Source organism: Labrus mixtus, chromosome 15 (genome assembly GCF_963584025.1).
Source record: "Labrus mixtus chromosome 15, fLabMix1.1, whole genome shotgun sequence".
NCBI classification, from domain to species: Eukaryota; Metazoa; Chordata; class Actinopteri; order Labriformes; family Labridae; genus Labrus; species Labrus mixtus.
The window spans coordinates 1,387,383-1,406,922 of record NC_083626.1 but is presented as its reverse complement, the minus strand read 5'-3'; the positions used below and the strand labels follow the sequence as shown (position 1 = coordinate 1,406,922).

The 19,540-nt window shown below is 39.0% G+C and overlaps 1 protein-coding gene and 1 long non-coding RNA gene across 6 annotated transcripts in view; one reads left to right on the top strand and one right to left on the bottom strand.

Moving 5' to 3' along the window:
* The window catches only part of LOC132990324 (uncharacterized), a 268,474-nt gene that overhangs the window by 128,989 nt on the left and 119,945 nt on the right, over nt 1-19,540 (top strand). The window lies entirely within an intron of this gene.
* LOC132990316 (kazrin-like) overlaps nt 1-19,540 on the bottom strand; it is a 143,475-nt gene that overhangs the window by 57,375 nt on the left and 66,560 nt on the right. For all 5 annotated transcript variants that reach the window (XR_009676043.1, XM_061058507.1, XM_061058508.1 and 2 more), the window contains exon 2: nt 3,646-3,753. Coding sequence is in view for 4 of the 5 variants with exons in the window: in XM_061058507.1 (XP_060914490.1) it covers nt 3,646-3,753 (108 nt within the window). In the remaining variant the exon portion in view is untranslated. The remainder of the gene's footprint in view (nt 1-3,645; nt 3,754-19,540) is intronic.

The following is a 19,540-nucleotide window of genomic DNA, read 5'->3' as shown; positions in this document are numbered from 1 at the left end:
TTTATACTAGACTGCATGCCAAAATGTTCACCTAGCTTGTGACATCACTGCCAGGTAATGTGCACAAGCAGCACCTGTTTCTATAATGATACAGTGCTTGCTGCTTTCGTTTGTTTCCCTCTCCTTGCCTGTCTCTCTGTGTCCCTCTTACTGCAGACCTGAGATGAATTTGCTGATAACACAGCCTCTGACTTCCCTGCTCTCATTCTGATGAAACTTGCGGTGGTACACGTGGCCTTGGCCAGGGGTGTTTGTGTATGGCTTTCCTGAGTCTGCACATTTACAGCACCCAGAGAACGAGCACATAGCTCTGGAGCTGGCAGCTGGCTGATGTTGAATGAGCATGTCCCCATGGGGGGAAGTAAAGGTTTGCGCTGCCAGCAAAATCTGTGACATGCTGCATGGTTACTGCTGAGAGCTAAGAGCAAAACCAATACCGCCCAATACAACTGTACAAACCACAAGTGCAATAAATGGTTAAATCTATGAAGAGAGAATTCCTGACTGAACTAAGGTTTTATTCCTGTCTCATCTCGTTACTGAAAACAATATTAATGTTTTGTCGTAGTTTTTATTATAATGACAAGGGTTCCCCTAATTCATGAGGTAAAAAAGGTTACATGAATATTTAACATTTATTTTACTTTTTCATGGCCTTTGAACTCATCCCTGGCTGTTGATGGACTGTGCAGCTTCAGGTGATCATCAATCTCAGGCTCTCTGATATATACATGGAAATGTCTTCTTGCTGCTATTATACCCGGTGAAGGTCGAATAGACCGAAACACTGTATTATCAAATGCATTTGTCAACGTAAAGCGAGTCAATGTGTGGCAGCCCTTCGCATTGTCTTTAAGTTTAACCCTCCTTCGATGCAACTGTCACACATTGAGGTGTGCAGAGACTTTTTTCAATGTCATGTCTTCCTTATGGATGGATGGTTGTTGATGAACATTTATCCTCATATTTGTCATGAATCATTAAACTATTGCCATCAATGTAATAAATAAAAGTGAAGTTTGTTTATAAAGCACATTTTACTAGCAATGGCTTCACCATCAACTGGATGGAATTCAAAAATTATTCCAGAAACATACTAAGTAACTTACTAAGTTACCGTTCAAGATTTAAGGTTGAGTTTGTCTGTCTATTCAAAACTGTCTTTATTTTATTATAGCTCTTGTATCATTTTCACATTTGCACATGTAAAAAAAGTTTCAAGATAACAATATGTTTTCCAAGCATTTTATTAGAAAAAGCCTTTTGTGACATTAAACTTGCACAAGTATGCTTATTGCAGTAGTAACCTAAGCAAATCAATAGTGTTATGTGAGAAATAAATAACACTCTTATCTTACATGTTGCTATAATAGTAGGAAGAAACCAGCTGCATTAGCCTCAGCTTTTAAAAATATCATGCAATTAGCTATTAATATTATATTTAAAACCCCAATACCCAATTATCAATTAATTTGAGTCAGTTCAATCATGCTGCATTTTTATCTTGCTGGATGTGTAAACATTAGCCTAGTAAGCAGGCTAGCTTATGTTTCTGCTATTGTATTCATGCCACCAAAAGCTGTCATTTAAATTTGATTGAAATGTTAGGTCTGCTTTAGTGTACCTCAGCATGGACATTTTTTTCAGACTAAAAAAGGCTTTTAGTAGATACATTTGCCAAGAAGAAGGACACAAAAAGGAGAAGGTTGACAGATAATTCAACATTAACCGACATGACATGACTGCTACATAAAGTCCATCAGTGTTCACTAATCCTATTTATAATCCCACATTCACGCACCGGTGGCACAGCAGCAGGAGCAATTTGGGGTTCAATGTCTTGCCCAAGGACACTTTGACATGTGACTACAGGAGCTGGGGACTGAATATCCAACCTTCTGGTTGAGAGACCACCGACCTTACCACTGGGCCACAGCCAGTTTAGTAGAGAACATTATTACATGTCTGCAGAACAATCATAGAAGGTAACAGTTTGCTTTACTTACAAACTACAGTAACCCAAAAAAACCTTTTTTTCAATGACCTGTTAGCTCTCTCAGTATCATCCTGACATTGACAGACGCTAATAGGAGAGAAGAGAAACTGGCAGCTAAATAGACCCCTAAGCAGGACAGTCTAATGAGGAAAGGACCCCTGAGGGCTCCCTGAGTGACACTAGACATCGACTGGAGCTGGCGGGCTTACAGGATCCACAGTGAGAGAGATACATTTGTAATGGTGCCATCAGTAGCTGCTTTGATCCTTTCTACAAGTCTCATAGTCCTTGAAAGAAGCTTTTTGTCATAAAAGGGTTGGAACATTGAGACAGACTACACATAAACCTTTGAAACTGTATTTGTCTGGAGAGCTGACCCTATGGCCTACAGTATGAGAGATCAGTAGACCACCCAGTGAGCGAGCAAGGGCATAAATACAGACTTTAAAGTTATGCTGCTTTTTAGGATTGTTAGTGGCTGAATACAGCAGATTTGTAAACAGATGATTATGGAGAATTGTGGTGTTTACCATTCAGGGAGCTTCACTATATCATCATTTAAAGGATAAGAATAAATAAACATGTTCATTTTTAAGCAAAAATAATCAAGTTGTCCTCATTAGCAACATAAAGAATTCCTACACCAAGTGCAAGCAATGGTGTGTTCAAAGACAACCACTGGCTGAGTTTAATGACCCTAAACATACTTTTGATGACTTTGTAATACTATATGATTCACAAAGTGTTAACAGCTGGTGCAAAAGGCGTAAATGTAATTAAGTAAGATTAAATTGTGGTTGTTGTGGAGGCAACAAAAGAGGATAATTGTGTTGTGTAAATTGACAGTTAAAAAAATCGTATGGTCTACAGGGATCAAGCTTAACGTTAAATAACACCTACGTTCAACAACACTCTGTGTTGTTATCACAATAGTTAAGGGTGCATGTAAGAATCAACTGCAACAATCACAACATCACGTTAACCAGCAATTATTTCTTGCCATCAAACCTATTTTTACAGAAACAAAATAGAGATAATACATTCTTACCCAAAAAAAAATATTCCGAGCCTGTTATTTCCTCCCTGGATTATTATTGTGCATAGTGCAGTGAGGGATATAATGTCTGACCTGCTGGTCCAGCCAACCATGCAGCAACTAGCCAAACTGCAAAAATACACACTACACATACATAGAAGAACCAGTTGTCAAATATTGCTATATTTCTACTTCTAAATCATCATTTGCAAAAACTAAATCAAGAATATGCCTTTTAAATAGTCTGATTAAATTAAAAATTGCTCATCAGCATCCATTAGCAAGAATAACATGGAATTGATTCCCATTCCTCCAACAACAGGTGCAAGCAATGATGCTGATAAGCTAGGAAGTTAACAGATGTAGGGTGGCAACTAATAAGCAAACCCTCATTGCCACCCCATTAGGGAATCCTGGTTTAACCTTTGTAAAGACCCTTCATCTCAAAGGGAAGCTTATGTGCAATACATATTAGCAGGTGCATCATGTTTGTGCATATTCTGCATGCATTTGTATTCTTGCATGTATTTCAAACATTCTCAACATGCCACTGCAGGAACAAAAATCATTCAAGTCATCTAGCTCTGGTTCAATGGAGCAGGTCAGGTCTTACCTTTGTCTAGGGAAGCATCCGGAGAGTTGAAGTCCATTAAACTGCTGATGTCAGACTTGTAGCAGGGGTCAGTGGCTGGCAGCTTCTGCCTCGGCTGGGAGGAGGGATCTAAGAAGAAATCAAATAGCAAACAAGGTTAACTTGACAGAAAACTTGAGTAAAACAGGATCTAGGACGGATGGATATTTTTCATGGAAATAAGATTTGAGCCAAATAGCAAAAATAGTCATTTCTAATTACTTTTAAATGAATATGTTGGACAGTTTTACAAATATCTCCCAAGTTTATCATCAGTTTTTACAGGTGCTTGAGTGTTTGGATTATGTTTGTTGAAGCAATTAGAATAAACTTGCAATAAAATAATGTTTTTTGAAAATAGATAGCAAAAGCAAAATAAGAGAGGGCAATAGAAAAGTCTATACACCCAAACTGCAGTTGATTTAAATGTTTGACAGCTCAGAACAGAATGTATCAAGACATTTTTGGAACAAAATAATTAATGCGGCACACATCAAAACACTCCTCTCTCACACACATTATGAACTTGCAAGCTCCTTGCTGCTCAGACAGTCTTAAGTCAACAGTAGTTTACCATCAGCATAGCCGCTGTCTCTGGGAAAAGCATGAACACCAGTGCTGTGGCAAAAGCACACAAGCTTAAACATAAGCGGAAATACAAACACAGTGGCAACTCTGGGATACTGCTGTATATAAATATTAGCATTTTTATGACCAGAGTGTGATTATATTTCTGGTGAGGTTCAGCCTCACTAGTAGTGAATACATACTAAAAGTATGGCTCCAGGTCAGCTCCCACAAGGAGAGCTTGTTGAAATGGCTTTGGTGCTTTAACATGTGGAGTCCAATTCTGCAGTTTTACCAATTCGGCCCACTGACGCATGGAGAGTCTATTCAAAAGTTAAGTTTTCGAAAGGTCAAGAAAATGTTACAAATGGCACTTTTTCTCTCTCTCTCACACACACACACACACACACACACACACACACACACACACACACACATACACACACACACACACACACACACAGTTAAATTCACATTCCAACATCACCACATCACTCTTCAATTCCTGCATTTCTCTGTCCTCCTCCTCCTCCTCTTCCTCATAGTGCTTCTTCCATTGGTAAATAACCCAACAGGTAAGAAGCTATAACTGGCTGAGTTATATGCACTCATTTTGTGTAATTATGTGTCAGGATGAAGAGCTCAAGGTCTTAGCGCAAACTGTTATTATGGTTAAATTACTCAACAGCCTTGTCAAGATAGAATTCATAGAGCTACAAATAACAGCCTGACTACTTCCCCCTACATGTATGAAGGCAAAGGTGATTAGTAAGAGCAAGTAAGGGATGTTCCTTAAAATTGTACATAACACTCTGCCACCCAACACCTTGCAAAAGCTTAATTTTCAAAAGGTGCCCACGGTGCAGCCTTCGTTACCAGGAACACAGTTGTCCCTTTTCTGAATTATGTAAAAATTCACAGTGCATACTTATCTGCTCTAGCTTCAAGCTGCTGCTGCTGCTGCTCAGTGCCCTCATGAACATGTTTTATCTTCCCTGCACCGTGCCCTTGACAGACCCTCACCTACATAGAGTAACTTACCGAGAGAAAAGAAGAATAGAGGTACTGGATTAAATGAAATGAGGGATAAATAAATCATGGGGTTTGCTTGATGGGGATTGAGAGGAGGAATTAAAAGTATGAGTGCAGGGGAATATGATAGAAAATATAGGGTGAGACTCAATATTGTATTTACTACAACAGGATGAAACTAAAATATGGATAGCCTCTTAAGAACTTGAGTCAATTAAACACAGCGTGTCTTAAACAAACTTCTTTCAGATAGAAATGTTAGTTAATTTACTGTTAAATTTAATCCTTGTGTCTTCCAAAAAATGTACATTCAGATGTATTTTTTTCTTAAATACTTAGCAAAATTGTTAATATGTTGTACACCATGTGTAATGATGTGATTATCTTATTAGATTAGATCAGCTCCTTACAGAAGTGTTTTCAAACTATTTTCAAACTTTCAGACAAGCGCTTAGGCCTGGGAGATAAAACAAAAACGATAATTATCGCAATAAAATTTTTCTCAATATAAATATAAAAAAATGTGCTATAGATTTAAACCTGTAATTACACCACCCACTGGGAAAAGGGGGGGAAGAGGAGAAGAGAGGAGAAGAAAAAGACGTCAAACAGCCAATCATGTCGCAGGGATATGTGGAGGCAGGCTTACAGACGTTTGGAGCGGAATGGAAACTACGGTGGCCCTGAAGTGCAAAACACAACAACAAATAAGAAAACACAACCACAAATCAAAAAACACAAACACAAATAAGAAAACACAACAACAAATCAAAAAACACAACCACAAATCAAAAAACACAAACACAAATAAGAAAACACAACAACAAATCAAAAAACACAACAACAAATCAAAAAACACAACCACAAATCAAAAAACACAACAACAAATCAAAAAACACAAACACAAATAAGAAAACACAAACACAAATCAAAAAACACAACAACAAATAAGAAAACACAACGACAAATCAAAAAACACAACAACAAATAAGAAAACACAACAACAAATAAGAAAACACAAACACAAATAAGAAAACACAACGACAAATCAAAAAACACAACCACAAATCAAAAAACACAACAACAAATCAAAAAACACAACAACAAATAAGAAAACACAACAACAAATAAGAAAACACAACGACAAATCAAAAAACACAACAACAAATCAAAAAACACAAACACAAATAAGAAAACACAAATCAAAAAACACAACCACAAATAAGAAAACACAACGACAAATCAAAAAACACAACAACAAATAAGAAAACACAACAACAAATGAGAAAACACAAACACAAATAAGAAAACACAACGACAAATCAAAAAACACAAACACAAATCAAAAAACACAAACACAAATCAAAAAACACAAACACAAATCAAAAAACACAACCACAAATCAAAAAACACAACCACAAATCAAAAAACACAACCACAAATCAAAAAACACAACCACAAATAAGAAAACACAACAACAAATAAGAAAACACAACAACAAATAAGAAAACACAACCACAAATAAGAAAACACAACGACAAATCAAAAAACACAACCACAAATAAGAAAACACAACCACAAGAAAACACAACCACAAATAAGAAAACACAACCACAAGAAAACACAACAACAAATAAGAAAACACAACCACAAATAAGAAAACACAACCACAAATAAGAAAACACAACCACAAATAAGAAAACACAACAACAAATCAAAAAACACAACCACAAATAAGAAAACACAACAACAAATCAAAAAACACAACCACAAATCAAAAAACACAACAACAAATCAAAAAACACAACAACAAATCAAAAAACACAACCACAAATAAGAAAACACAAACACAAATAAGAAAACACAAACACAAATAAGAAAACACAACCACAAATAAGAAAACACAACGACAAATCAAAAAACACAACAACAAATAAGAAAACACAAACACAAATAAGAAAACACAAACACAAATCAAAAAACACAACCACAAATAAGAAAACACAACGACAAATCAAAAAACACAACAACAAATAAGAAAACACAACCACAAATCAAAAAACACAACCACAAATAAGAAAACACAACCACAAATAAGAAAACACAACCACAAATAAGAAAACACAACAACAAATAAGAAAACACAACAACAAATAAGAAAACACAACCACAAATCAAAAAACACAACCACAAATAAGAAAACACAACAACAAATCAAAAAACACAACCACAAATCAAAAAACACAAACACAAATAAGAAAACACAACAACAAATCAAAAAACACAACCACAAATCAAAAAACACAACCACAAATCAAAAAACACAACAACAAATCAAAAAAGACAACCACAAATCAAAAAACACAACCACAAATCAAAAAACACAAACACAAATAAGAAAACACAAACACAAATAAGAAAACACAAACACAAATAAGAAAACACAACCACAAATAAGAAAACACAAACACAAATAAGAAAACACAACAACAAATAAGAAAACACAACGACAAATCAAAAAACACAACAACAAATAAGAAAACACAACAACAAATAAGAAAACACAAACACAAATAAGAAAACACAACGACATTAACTTTAACCGGAAAAGGTAGGTACCTGCAGTCGACAAGGATCGTCGCTGATTGGACGAACGCAATGTTTGCATGCTGCTTCCGTGAGTTGATTTCAATACATGAGCGAAACCGGAGAATCTACTCTCAGAGAATATTCTGATGCAGGCCATACATATGAGGTGATATTGGGTATGCTGTCAACCTTTCACAACATTCAAATATCCGTACGCTAAAGACACGTTTAAAAGAAGCAGGTTTGTACAGACGACGGAACTATTCTCCACTAGCCGAGGTTCAGACTGAGCTGCAGGGCAACTCTTCGGCTATCGGACTATGTGGCAAGTTCTTCAACAAAAACACAAACTACGTGTGAAACGAGAAGTAGTAATGAGCTTGTTGAAACAACTAAATCCACATGGGACGGCTTTGAGAACACGCCGGAGGTTTACAAGACGCACGTATCATTCCATGAGTCTGAACTACATATGGCATGCAGATGGCTATGACAAACTGAAACCCTTTGGATTGGCCCTCTCAGGATGTAGAGATGGGTTTTCAAGAAGAATAATGTGGCTTGTTTGTGGAAATGCTAACAACAACCCATCTGTCATCGTGCACAAATATATTAATTGTATATTAAAAGTGTTGGTGTGATCCCAATGAGATTAAGAACTGACCTCGGAACAGAAAATGGGACAATGGCAGCAACACAATGTGCCCTCCGCCATGCACATACGGACTACTATGGAGGCTCGTCAAGCCACAGTTACGGCTCATCAACAGGGAATCAGCGTATCGAGTCATGATGGTCCTTTTTCAGAACTGGAAGGTATGTAACTGTATTGCCTAGTGATCAGATCAAAATGAGAAGTGGTGACTATTATGAATTATTGTTTTCAGACCACTCTTTAAAATGCTGATAACATTCCTCATCTCAGCCCTCTAGATTATTCAATCAATTAAACATTTCTCCTCGTGTGTAAAAAAACAACAACAACAACAACAACTTTGCATTTAATGTATTCCTAGGTCTCAGTTTTGGATGGACCTGTTTGGAGACCTAAGAGACTCTGGACACTTCAACGGTTGCCATGAACACCAGTGCTTACTGAGATTCTGCTTCAGTAATGTTCTGCAGAAAGACCTGGATGAATGTACGGACCTCTGGAACAAGCACAGGATTCGACCATCCAGACTTGCCTCATGTCCTGGAGGGATTCCAAACGAACTCTATTTGTTGCCTCACAGGTAATCCACATCAACTCAGAGTTAAATGATCATCAACTGAATATTGTATTATAACAAACTGCACTGCACTCGTTATGGTTACTATATTTGGATTATTGTATATTTTTGTAAATGATAGTATTTAATATAATTTCTAGGCTAGTTGTCCTGCCTTTGTTTACTTTCACATTTCTGTATCAACAAGCAAACACATCTTATTAACAATGGCCATTTCAAACTACATTTCTAATATCTGGTTAAAAAAACTTTTCATAATTCTATAATTGTCTGAATTTGCAGGTTTGGTTCAAGGGACTGTGGATTTGCTGTTGAAGACAGGGAACTAAATGTGTTTCCGGAGGCCAGGCAAACAATTGATTCATGCGGTGACCCAGACATTCAGGTTTATCTACAACAGGCTGTGGAACAATAAATGGATTACAGCAGCCATCAAATAGCTGGGCTATAGATATGGACTATACTGAAGCCCTTACCACATATTCCATGTTACAGTAAACCTATAGCTGAGAAATAATGTTTCTGCTTTAGCAGGAGATGGCTTTACATTACATATATTACTGATTGGACTGTAAGTGCTTATATTTTGGGAACTACTGAGTCTTAATTGTGAACTGACATATAAGTGGCATAAAGGGTTTTAATTGTTAATAAAAGGATGATCTACCAAAATTCTCAAATGTGGTACTTTCAATTTTCAGGTTTGGTAACTGGAATTCACAAAATATTTTATTCTGTGTGAACTGATATCACGATTTACACTACATGTAGAACATCTAGTAGACAGTTTCCTTGTATAGTATGCCATGTTAACAGCAGATACTGTGTATTAATGCTACAGAAGTCACAAGCTAAAGAAATCACAACATCTGTACACACCAGTATTTTACCCTCATAAAGGTATTTGTTTTATTTATTGAAAACCAACATATGTTGTTGGAAGAAAATGCAGAATACATCATATTTGTTAGTAAATACACTGTCATAGCATTTTGTTCGAATGAGAGTAAGCCATGAAAACAAAGACACAGCAAATTAAAAAACAAGGAGCTAAAATCAGGACAAGAACCGTGAAGTGTGAACCATCTCCAAGGTTTGAAAACATCTAAATACATTAACAGATAAGGGGCCCGTTTCTGAAAGAAGGTTCAACAAACCCTCAGTCTAACCCTGAGCTCTGAGTTGATTTACTCTCAGATGGGAAACTCTCAGTTTTCGGCGTCATACGTCTACAGCGAAAATGAACAGGTTTTAAGAAGGAAAAAAGAGTAAAACTGCTGCAGCGCAGCGGCAAAGGAGAGAGAAGTGGTGTAAGAGAAAACAGCTGCTTGTAAAGTCTATTAATTTAATATTTAATCAGAATTATAATATTGCAGGTCAAAACTGATGGAACGGTAGGCTATTAAACCTATACAATTTATTTTCATTAAGATGCAATCCAGCAGAAGAAAATCGACTTTTAAACAGCTCAAAATTAAATATAATAACATAATAGGCTCATATAGATTTATAGTTAACTTCATTCAGAGTCCGTTTGAATGTGCATTAACTTTATCCTCAACATAAATCTGTATTCACACACATAGGCTAAATGTCCTCTCACCTTTATCCTGTTTAGTTTATAAATTAACCCTATTGAATTAACATCTCCCGACGTTAATGTAGCCTAGGCTCTAATTCCCTGTGGAGTAATGCAGCCCCTTCATACCGACTTAAAGACATGCCATGTTCAATAAAATTGTTTGTTTTATACGCTGTAGTAGGCTATTGCCACCCTAACATATCATATTAAAACAACCTGGATTTTTATTGAGAAAACGACGATCCTACGACGTAATATCGCCACACAAAATATCACAATACTATACTTTATCAATTTTTTACCCCCCCTCTTATAAACAAGGTATTAATAACCTAGGTGTAGACATATCATCAAGGCTAGTTAGCTGCCAAAGTTCTCAGCTATTAGCACAAACTTATGCAGAACATTCCTCTTCTCTTTTGTCTCTGTACGGCCCTGACAAGTTCAACCTCTCAGAGTTTACTGTTAATGGCACACATTATCTCCATGAACAGAGTTATATTAAGTAATAGGACGATTAAATAAAATATTTTGCATCCATAACATGATTATCTACATTTACCCACAGTTCAAACTGACAGGTTTGTGGAGTTTAGGGTGATTTAAGCATCAACAGCTGTAATGAGCTGAGGGCTTATGGTATAAAACTTTCCGTATTGTAAGCCTCTTTTACGTGAGTGTTTTTAAACATTCCTAAAGGTAGGGTATACGAATTACCAGCCTCCATGGTCGGACAGTTCACTCTCTCTGTCTCTCACACTCCTGTCACCACCCCTCTCCCCTGAGTCCTATCTTCTTCCTTAGCTCACTGACTCCACCACGCCAGCGTCACCGCTCCTTGCCTCCTACTCATTTTTTATCCTTCCTCTGTCACTGTTTTAATGGGGTTCCCTGAGCTCTTCTCTCTTCTGAGCATGCTATATTTTATCTGCTGGCACAGTGCAGGAAAAGACGACGGCTTGAACAAAAGAAAGCCCTAATGAGGAGTGGAGGTGATTAAGGGATGAATAGGCCGTGTTGCTGGAAGCTTCACCTAGCATGCCAGTGTTCTCCAGCTCAGTCTGCAATCTGCAGATAGGCGCTGTCTCTCTTTTTCCTGCATCTGCCAACAGACTTTTAATGCAATGATACTCTACACTCCTGAGGCTGCCGGACTTGTGATAAAGCTTGAGTATTCATGCATTAATCAATAGGAGTCAGGATGGGCCTTTCCTCCTTTGCTTCATCTGCCCCAAGACCCCAATCCAAGGTGCCCTATAAATATCCTGCAAAATAATAAATAATCATAATGAAACTAATGGACTGGGAGTGTGTTGAGCTAGTGCAAGATGACTCGTCAATTCATACAAAAATGAAAGACATCTACATCTAGTTACCGTACTATTCAGAAAGATTCTGAAGGCCGTAAGGAGGACTTGGAAAAAATTGGCTTCTACCTGTGAGACTTAACTGAAGGGAAGCAGGCTTTTGTTAGCATATGAATGTGTTTTTAAGAGCACCCTCACAGGAATGAACACATCGCTTGTGTATGTAAAATGAAAAATGGACATTTACTAAGCGTCATATTAGACAGGAGACAGATGCCTGCAGAAAGCTGTAAACGGCTGGAGCATAGCCACTTCAACAACTCATGTGTCCCTAGAATCAAAGCACTTCAGGAGATGGAGAGTCATATGACAGTTCAGATCAGGAATATGAAATGTGATGAAACTGGCCTGCTTTGACAGCCTGCTACATTTAGATCTGATTTGATAGGCTTTAAATAACACCTTAAGTCTACCACCTTAGGTATGTTCTTAAAAGGACTTTCACTAAAAGAGATAATAAGTGTGTAACTAGCTGTTAGCAGCAGAGACAGCTGTTGTACATTTGCTAGTCCTCCAATGTAAAAATCCACTGTGCAAACAAATATAGGTAGTCTAAATCTAGTTTTGAAGGAAAGCAAACTTTAAAACCATAAAGGAATATGTTTTGTTATTTTATAATTTTACTCTTCAGTTATGAAGATTAGATGAGACAGCGCCCGCTAATGGACACCTCTCCATTAGTGCATGTCCATAGGATCCTGTTTGTGCATGTGTATATTTCAGCCTGTGTGTGTGTTGCATGACTCATTGAGAGTGTAAAAACAGAACTTCCCCTTGCGGGAATCAATAAAGTAAATCTTCTTCATAAAAAAAACAAAACATGATTATGATATCACTTTGTTTGGCCTATAAGGTGTATTGCATATCTCCCATTCTTTTAAATCTCTCATATTAATTTGTTAAACCATAATGCTGCAGTAGTGGTATTCAGAAAACAATACTCTTACAAAATGCACCCTGGGACTTGGCATTAAAGACAATTACTTTAACAAAATATGTTCCAACAGAGAACAGAGAAACTGTGGATACTTAATAAAATGATTTGCCTCAAGAATGAATATGACTATATTTGAAAAAGAATACCAATATAATTATATAAAAAAAACCTTGGAGGTAAAACTTAAAACAAATGCTCTACAACACCCCTCAATTTGTTCAGAATAAATTAAATAAAAACTATCTACACCAAATGAGCAGTTGTGACTTAAAGGCAATGTACAATTATTCAAGTGGTATTCTCCTAAGAACCTAGGAGACTGTTGTTCTACTTTCATATCCCTAGGCTTGGCAGTCAGTATTAAACTCTGCTGTTATATGCATATCATTTGGTGCTGCCGGAGTGTTACATTTTATCATGGGATAACATGTGGGGGCGGCAGTAACTCAGTCCATTGGGACTTGGGCTGGGAACCGGAGGGTTGCCGGTTCAAGTCCCGGTGTGGACCATAATCTGGAAGTTGGTCTGGTAGCTGCAGAGGTGCCAGGGCCCTTCCCGAGCACTGCTGAGGTGCCCCTGAGCAAGGCACTGCACTGCTCTGATGCGCTCTCTGCTTAGCAGCTTATAGCAATCCCACTCTGACATCTCTCCACAGGTCCTGTTTGTGCCTGTGTGTGATTCAGGCTTACGTGTGTGAGAAGCATGTCCCTATAAATAACAGATTGTAAACCCAAATTTCCCCTCGAGGATTAACAAAGGATATCAAAATCATGCCAGCATTTCATAATGTAACATCTAAAAGCCAGCAACTGAAATTAAGAATTGTTTCAGGTGTCAATACAGCCTATACTTTTTTTTATTCATAACGAGAGGAAAAGTTATTAATGACATGTTTCATATAGAGGAGCTAGATGCTCTATATACCTGTAGTAATATTTGTGTATCCAGATTAAACCAGAATTAAATGTCACATGTTAATCTTGTTCAAAGAAAGAAGATCCAAGATGGCGGCGCGCATAGGTTTCAGCGGCTCGGTGCTCTCGGCATAGCAGCAACATTATAGTGTATTTGTGTGTATTTTTGTTACTTGTTAAAGCACTCGATGCTCTTATCATGTATTAACATGATGAACTCTTTAACATCGGAGCACGGTATCAGGACTTAACTCCCGAAAGCCTGCACTTCATTCCGCCGGAGATCCAGCGTCAGAGAGACCCCGAGGGAGTTATCATCACCCCGCGGAAGAGGCGTCGGAGGCGGCGTAGAGAAAGAAGGCAAAAGCGGGGTAAGAGGAGCGGCCTTCAAGCTAGGCTACGAGCTAACCCGCACAGACCTGCAGTACCGAGTCTTTTTCTCGCCAACTCCCGGTCACTCAATAAGATAGACGAGCTGAGACTGAGGATCACGTCTTACAACACCAACAGCTGTGTGATGATGATCACGGAGACCTGGCTGGGCAACACCGTTCCGGACGCCGCTATCGAACTAGCAGGCTTCTCCATTCACCAAGCAGACAGGACAACTGCCTCCGGTAAGAGCAAAGGTGGAGGAGTATGCGTTTATGTTAACAACAACTGGTTTACTGCTACGGACATTATTGGGAAATACTGCTCTCCGGATCTAGAATACATTGCTGTAAAATGCAGGCCATTTTACATGCCTAGAGAGTTCTCTGTTATACTCATCACAGTTGTTTACATACCACCGCTTGCTAATGCTAGCATAGCCCTGGAAGAGCTGCACAACATCATTAACAACCAGCTGAATACACACCCGGAGGGTGTTGTGATAGTTCCAGGAGACTTTAATCACAAAGATCTAAAGACAGTGTTGCCCAAATTCCACAAAAATGTCAATTTCCTGACCAGAGACAAAAACATTCTGGATCAAGTTTACACCAATATCCCTGGAGCCTTTAAAACTGCACCATCTCCACACCTCGGACTCTCAGACCACATTTCACTGGTAATGACTCCATCTTACAAACCTCTAATCTGCAGAACGAGACCAACTATTAAAACTGTCCAGGTATGGAGTGAGGAGGCCACCCCTCTCCTGCAGGACTGTTTTGAAAGCACAGGGAAGTGTTTGCAGAGGGAGCAGACTTAGAGGAATACACTTCAGCCGTCCTTGCCTACATTAATTTCTGTACAGAGACAGTATTAACCACCAAGACCATCAAGGTGTTTCCGAACCAGAAGCCATGGCTGAACAATAATGTTCGGTCCTTGCTCAAGGCCCGCGATGCTACCTTCAGGACTGGAGATAGGCTGGCCTACAATGGTGCCCAAAAGGATTTAAAAAGGGGCATTAAAGAGGCAAAACTCAAGTACAAGCAGCGTATTGAGGAACACTTTGCACACAACAACAATCCTCGGAATATGTGGAGAGGCATTAAAACCATCACTGACTATAAGGGCAGCAGCCCTCAGATCAACCAGGACAGCACACTGCCCGACACCCTGAACAGGTTCTTTGCAAGCTTCGAGGAGCAGAAAAACAAAGTTGGAGAACAGGCAACCTTGCCCTCAGAGGAGCCAGCACTCACCCTGAAGCTCCATCAGGTGAAATCCACCTTGAAGAGAATAAAAACCTCCAAAGCAGTAGGGCCAGATGGGGTGTCAGGCCGCACTGGTCATGTGCTGACCAGCTATCAGGGGTTTTTACAAACATCTTTAACCTCTCCTTACAACAGGCTGTTGTCCCCACTTGCCTTAAATCCACAACAATTGTACCTGTACCGAAAAAGTCAGCTGTAAAATGCCTCAACGACTACCGTCCAGTTGCCTTAACCCCAATTATCATGTCAAGTGTTTTGAGAGGATTGTCCTATCTTACATCAGAGACATCATCCCCACAGACCTAGACAGTCATCAATTTGCCTATCGGGCAAACAGATTCACAAAGGACGCCATCTCTCTCACTCTTCACACAGCCCTGGCTCACCTGGAGCATCCAAACACATAAGCCCCGGATGCTCTTCATAGACTTTAGCTCCGCCTTTAATACAATCATCCCTCATAAACTGGTGCACAAACTGGGTAGCCTAGGACTATCCACCTCACTATGTTCATGGATATTGGACTTCTTGACCTGCAGACCACAAAACGTCAGAATAGGTGACAACACATCCTCAACTATCACTCTGAACACAGGTGTGCCACAGGGCTCTGTGCTCAGTCCAGCCCTGTTCACCCATGACTGCACACCCATTCACTCCTCCAACACTATAGTAAAGTTCGCTGATGACACCACTGTAGTTGGACTCATTACAGACAACCAGGAAGCACACTACAGAGATGAGGTCAAACATCTAGTTGAGTGGTGTTCAGAAAATAATCTGGTTCTCAACACCATGAAAACAAAAGAGATAATTGCGGACTTTAGAAGAACAAAGAAGACCACAACCCCCCCACTGCACATAAACGGTGAGAAGGTGGATATTGTGGAAAACATCAAATTCCTAGGTGTCCACATAACCAAGGAACTAACATGGTCTCTCAACACGTCCCACCTGGTAAAGAAGGCTCAACAGAGGCTTTTCTTTCTAAGAAAACTTCAGAAAGCCGGACTATCCTCCCAACTGCTGGTCAACTTCTACAGAAGCACAATAGAAAGCATCCTCTGTCAATGTTTCACAGTGTGGTACGCCAGCTGCACAGCAGAAAACCGCAAGGACTTGACTCGGATCGTAAGAACAGCGCAGAGGATCACAGGAGCTGTGCTTCCAGACCTTGATGCTGTGTATGCTGGCCGCCTACAGGAAACAGACTGTTTGTCCCCCTACCATCTGGAAAGAGGTATCGCACTATTAAAACCAGGACTAACAGACTGAGGAACAGCTTCTTCCCCCGAGCTGTAGCGTCTATCACCCCCCCCACCCCCCCAGAGCTGCTAAGGACTGACTTGTAGCACTACTGCACTTCTAACATTCTGCAACATGGTTACTCTGTGAAATAACTATTATTCCTGTACTTATACTGTGTGCTGTTGTATGTGCCTAACCTGCTGCTTAATATATTTTAATATATTTTTTATATTATTTTTATCTCAGATTGCTGCTGGGCTGTTTGTCACCAACCAAATTTTGTTGTATCGCATACAATGACAATAAAGTGTCTTATCTTATCTTATCTTCAATAATAATTCTAAATTATCTTGAAAACTTGCAAAACAGTAATAATGAATTCTCATCATATCATCCACAGGCAGTTTTATCATAGAAGAGTCAACGTGCTTATATGTTATTTATGGTTTTAAACAAGTAACAGTAAGTAAATGGAAAAGGAATAAAGATGACTAGGCTATTCATGCAAAAGAAAGATAGTGCAGGTATGTTATATAATAAGTTAGATACTACAAATAGTATAACCAGCTCACTTGAACTCAAGTTCAAACCCCCCAGCATATAAAATGCTTTTATCCCAAAACAAAACATAAAAACACAAATAAAAAAATACAACATTAAAATTAGAAGAGTCTAGGTCAGGCATGGGCAAACTACGGCCCGCGGGCCATATACGGCCCGTTGGGCTTTTTAATCCGGCCCGCCGAACTTGTCCAAATTATATTATTATTAAATTAAATTTTATTATAATTAAACCTCGTTCGTTTTCCCCTGTAATGCCCGCGTTTCCCCAATAGATGGTGCACTTCGGAGTGTGGTGTATTATTCCCTTCTTCACTTTTTCACTTTGCCCTATGAACCCGTATGAGCCCTTCTGTAAAAATGAGCGGATCAAAGAAAAGAAAAGTGAACAGTGAATGCCGAGTGTTTAATACGGAGTGGACAACTAAATATTTTTTCACTGAAGTCCGATCAAAGGCTGTATGCCTGATATGCCAAGAAACTGTCGCAGTTTTCAAAGAGTACAATATCAGCCATCACTTTGCTACGAAGCATGCTAACTACGCTAGCAAGCAGTCCCCGCAAGAACGGGCGGCTACAACTCAGAGGTTGAAGGATAATTTATAGACTCAGCAACATTTTTTTCACCAACAAACTGCGATTCAAGAGTCAACTACCAAGGCAAGTTTTTTGCTGGCATTCAAATTAGCAAAGGCTAGCAAGCCTTTCTCCGAAGGCGAGTTTTTAAAAGAATGCATGGTAGAGACAGCAGGTCTCTTGTGTCCGGAGAGCCAAGGCCAGTTTGAAAAAATCAGTTTATCACACAGGACTGTGACTCACCGTGTGGAACTGATTGACGAAGATATAGCCAGAGAATTAAACAAAAAGGCTGAGTCCTTTAAGTTATATTCACTAGTGCTGGATGAAAGTAATGACGTAAAAGACACTGCTCAGCTCCTCATTTTTATCTGAGGGATTAATGACAGTTTTGAGATAACGGAGGAGTTTTTGACCATGGAGTCCCTGAAAGGAAAAACGCGAGGAGAGGACTTGTATAACCAGGTGTCTGCTGTCATCAAGAGAATGAAGCTACCTTGGAGTAAACTTGCCAATGTCACAACGGATGGATCACCAAATTTAACTGGAAAACATGTTGGTCTGCTGAAAAGAATCCAGGATAAAGTGAAAGAGGAAAACCCTGACCAGGATGTTATTTTCCTTCACTGCATCATCCATCAGGAATCTCTGTGTAAGTCTGTATTGCAGCTTAATCATGTCGTGAATCCAGCTGTAAAACTTGTTAACTTTATACGAGCAAGGGGACTTCAGCATCGTCAGTTTATTATGTTCCTGGAGAAAACTGATGCGGATCATCAGGACTTACTGTACCACTCTCGTGTCCGCTGGTTAAGTTTGGGCAAAGTGTTTCAACGAGTGTGGGAGCTGAAAGAGGAGATCAGCGCATTTTTGGAGTTAATGGGGAAATCCGACAAATTTCCTCAGCTAAGCGACAAGAACTGGCTTTGTGACTTTGCATTTGCTGTGGACATATTTTCACACATGAATGAGTGTAATTAAATGAATGCATTTGGAAATCAATTTGTACAATGAGCCTTGCATATTCATGCTTTGCTACCTGTTAAAGGCCAAATCCTTTCATGTAATGGCTTTTACATGTGATTTATATTAGTTCACACAAACACTCCATCCATCTGTTCCTGGCCCGGCCCCTCTGTCAAATTTTAGAACCCATTGTGGCCCGCGAGTCAAAAAGTTTGCCCACCCCTGTTCTAGGTTATTAAACTATGTTAGTACAACAGTTTTCACTCCTTTCCTAAATCTCTCTCCCTCATTTTCTCTCTCTCTGCAATGCCTACAGTTGTCAATGGACCCTTCATGGAACATAACAAACAGGTATTTAAGGGGGTATACTGTCGTACTGTACTTCAGAGATATTGACTTTTAAATGGGAAGTAAGCTTTTGAGTTATTCAAGTAAAAGATTTCTGAGAGATAGCAATCATCTTGACCTTAGACAACTGCATCCTTAAGTCCAAGAGGACATTTCATCCAGATTTGAAAGATCTATTCCCTTCAGGCTTTTCTCACATATTTTATTCACAGGAATGGGACAGGCGGACAAACAACCTGAAAACATACTGTTTCTGCTTATTGTGTTAGCTTCAAGAGAGGTAAAATAATCAATCTGATCTTGTCCAGTATA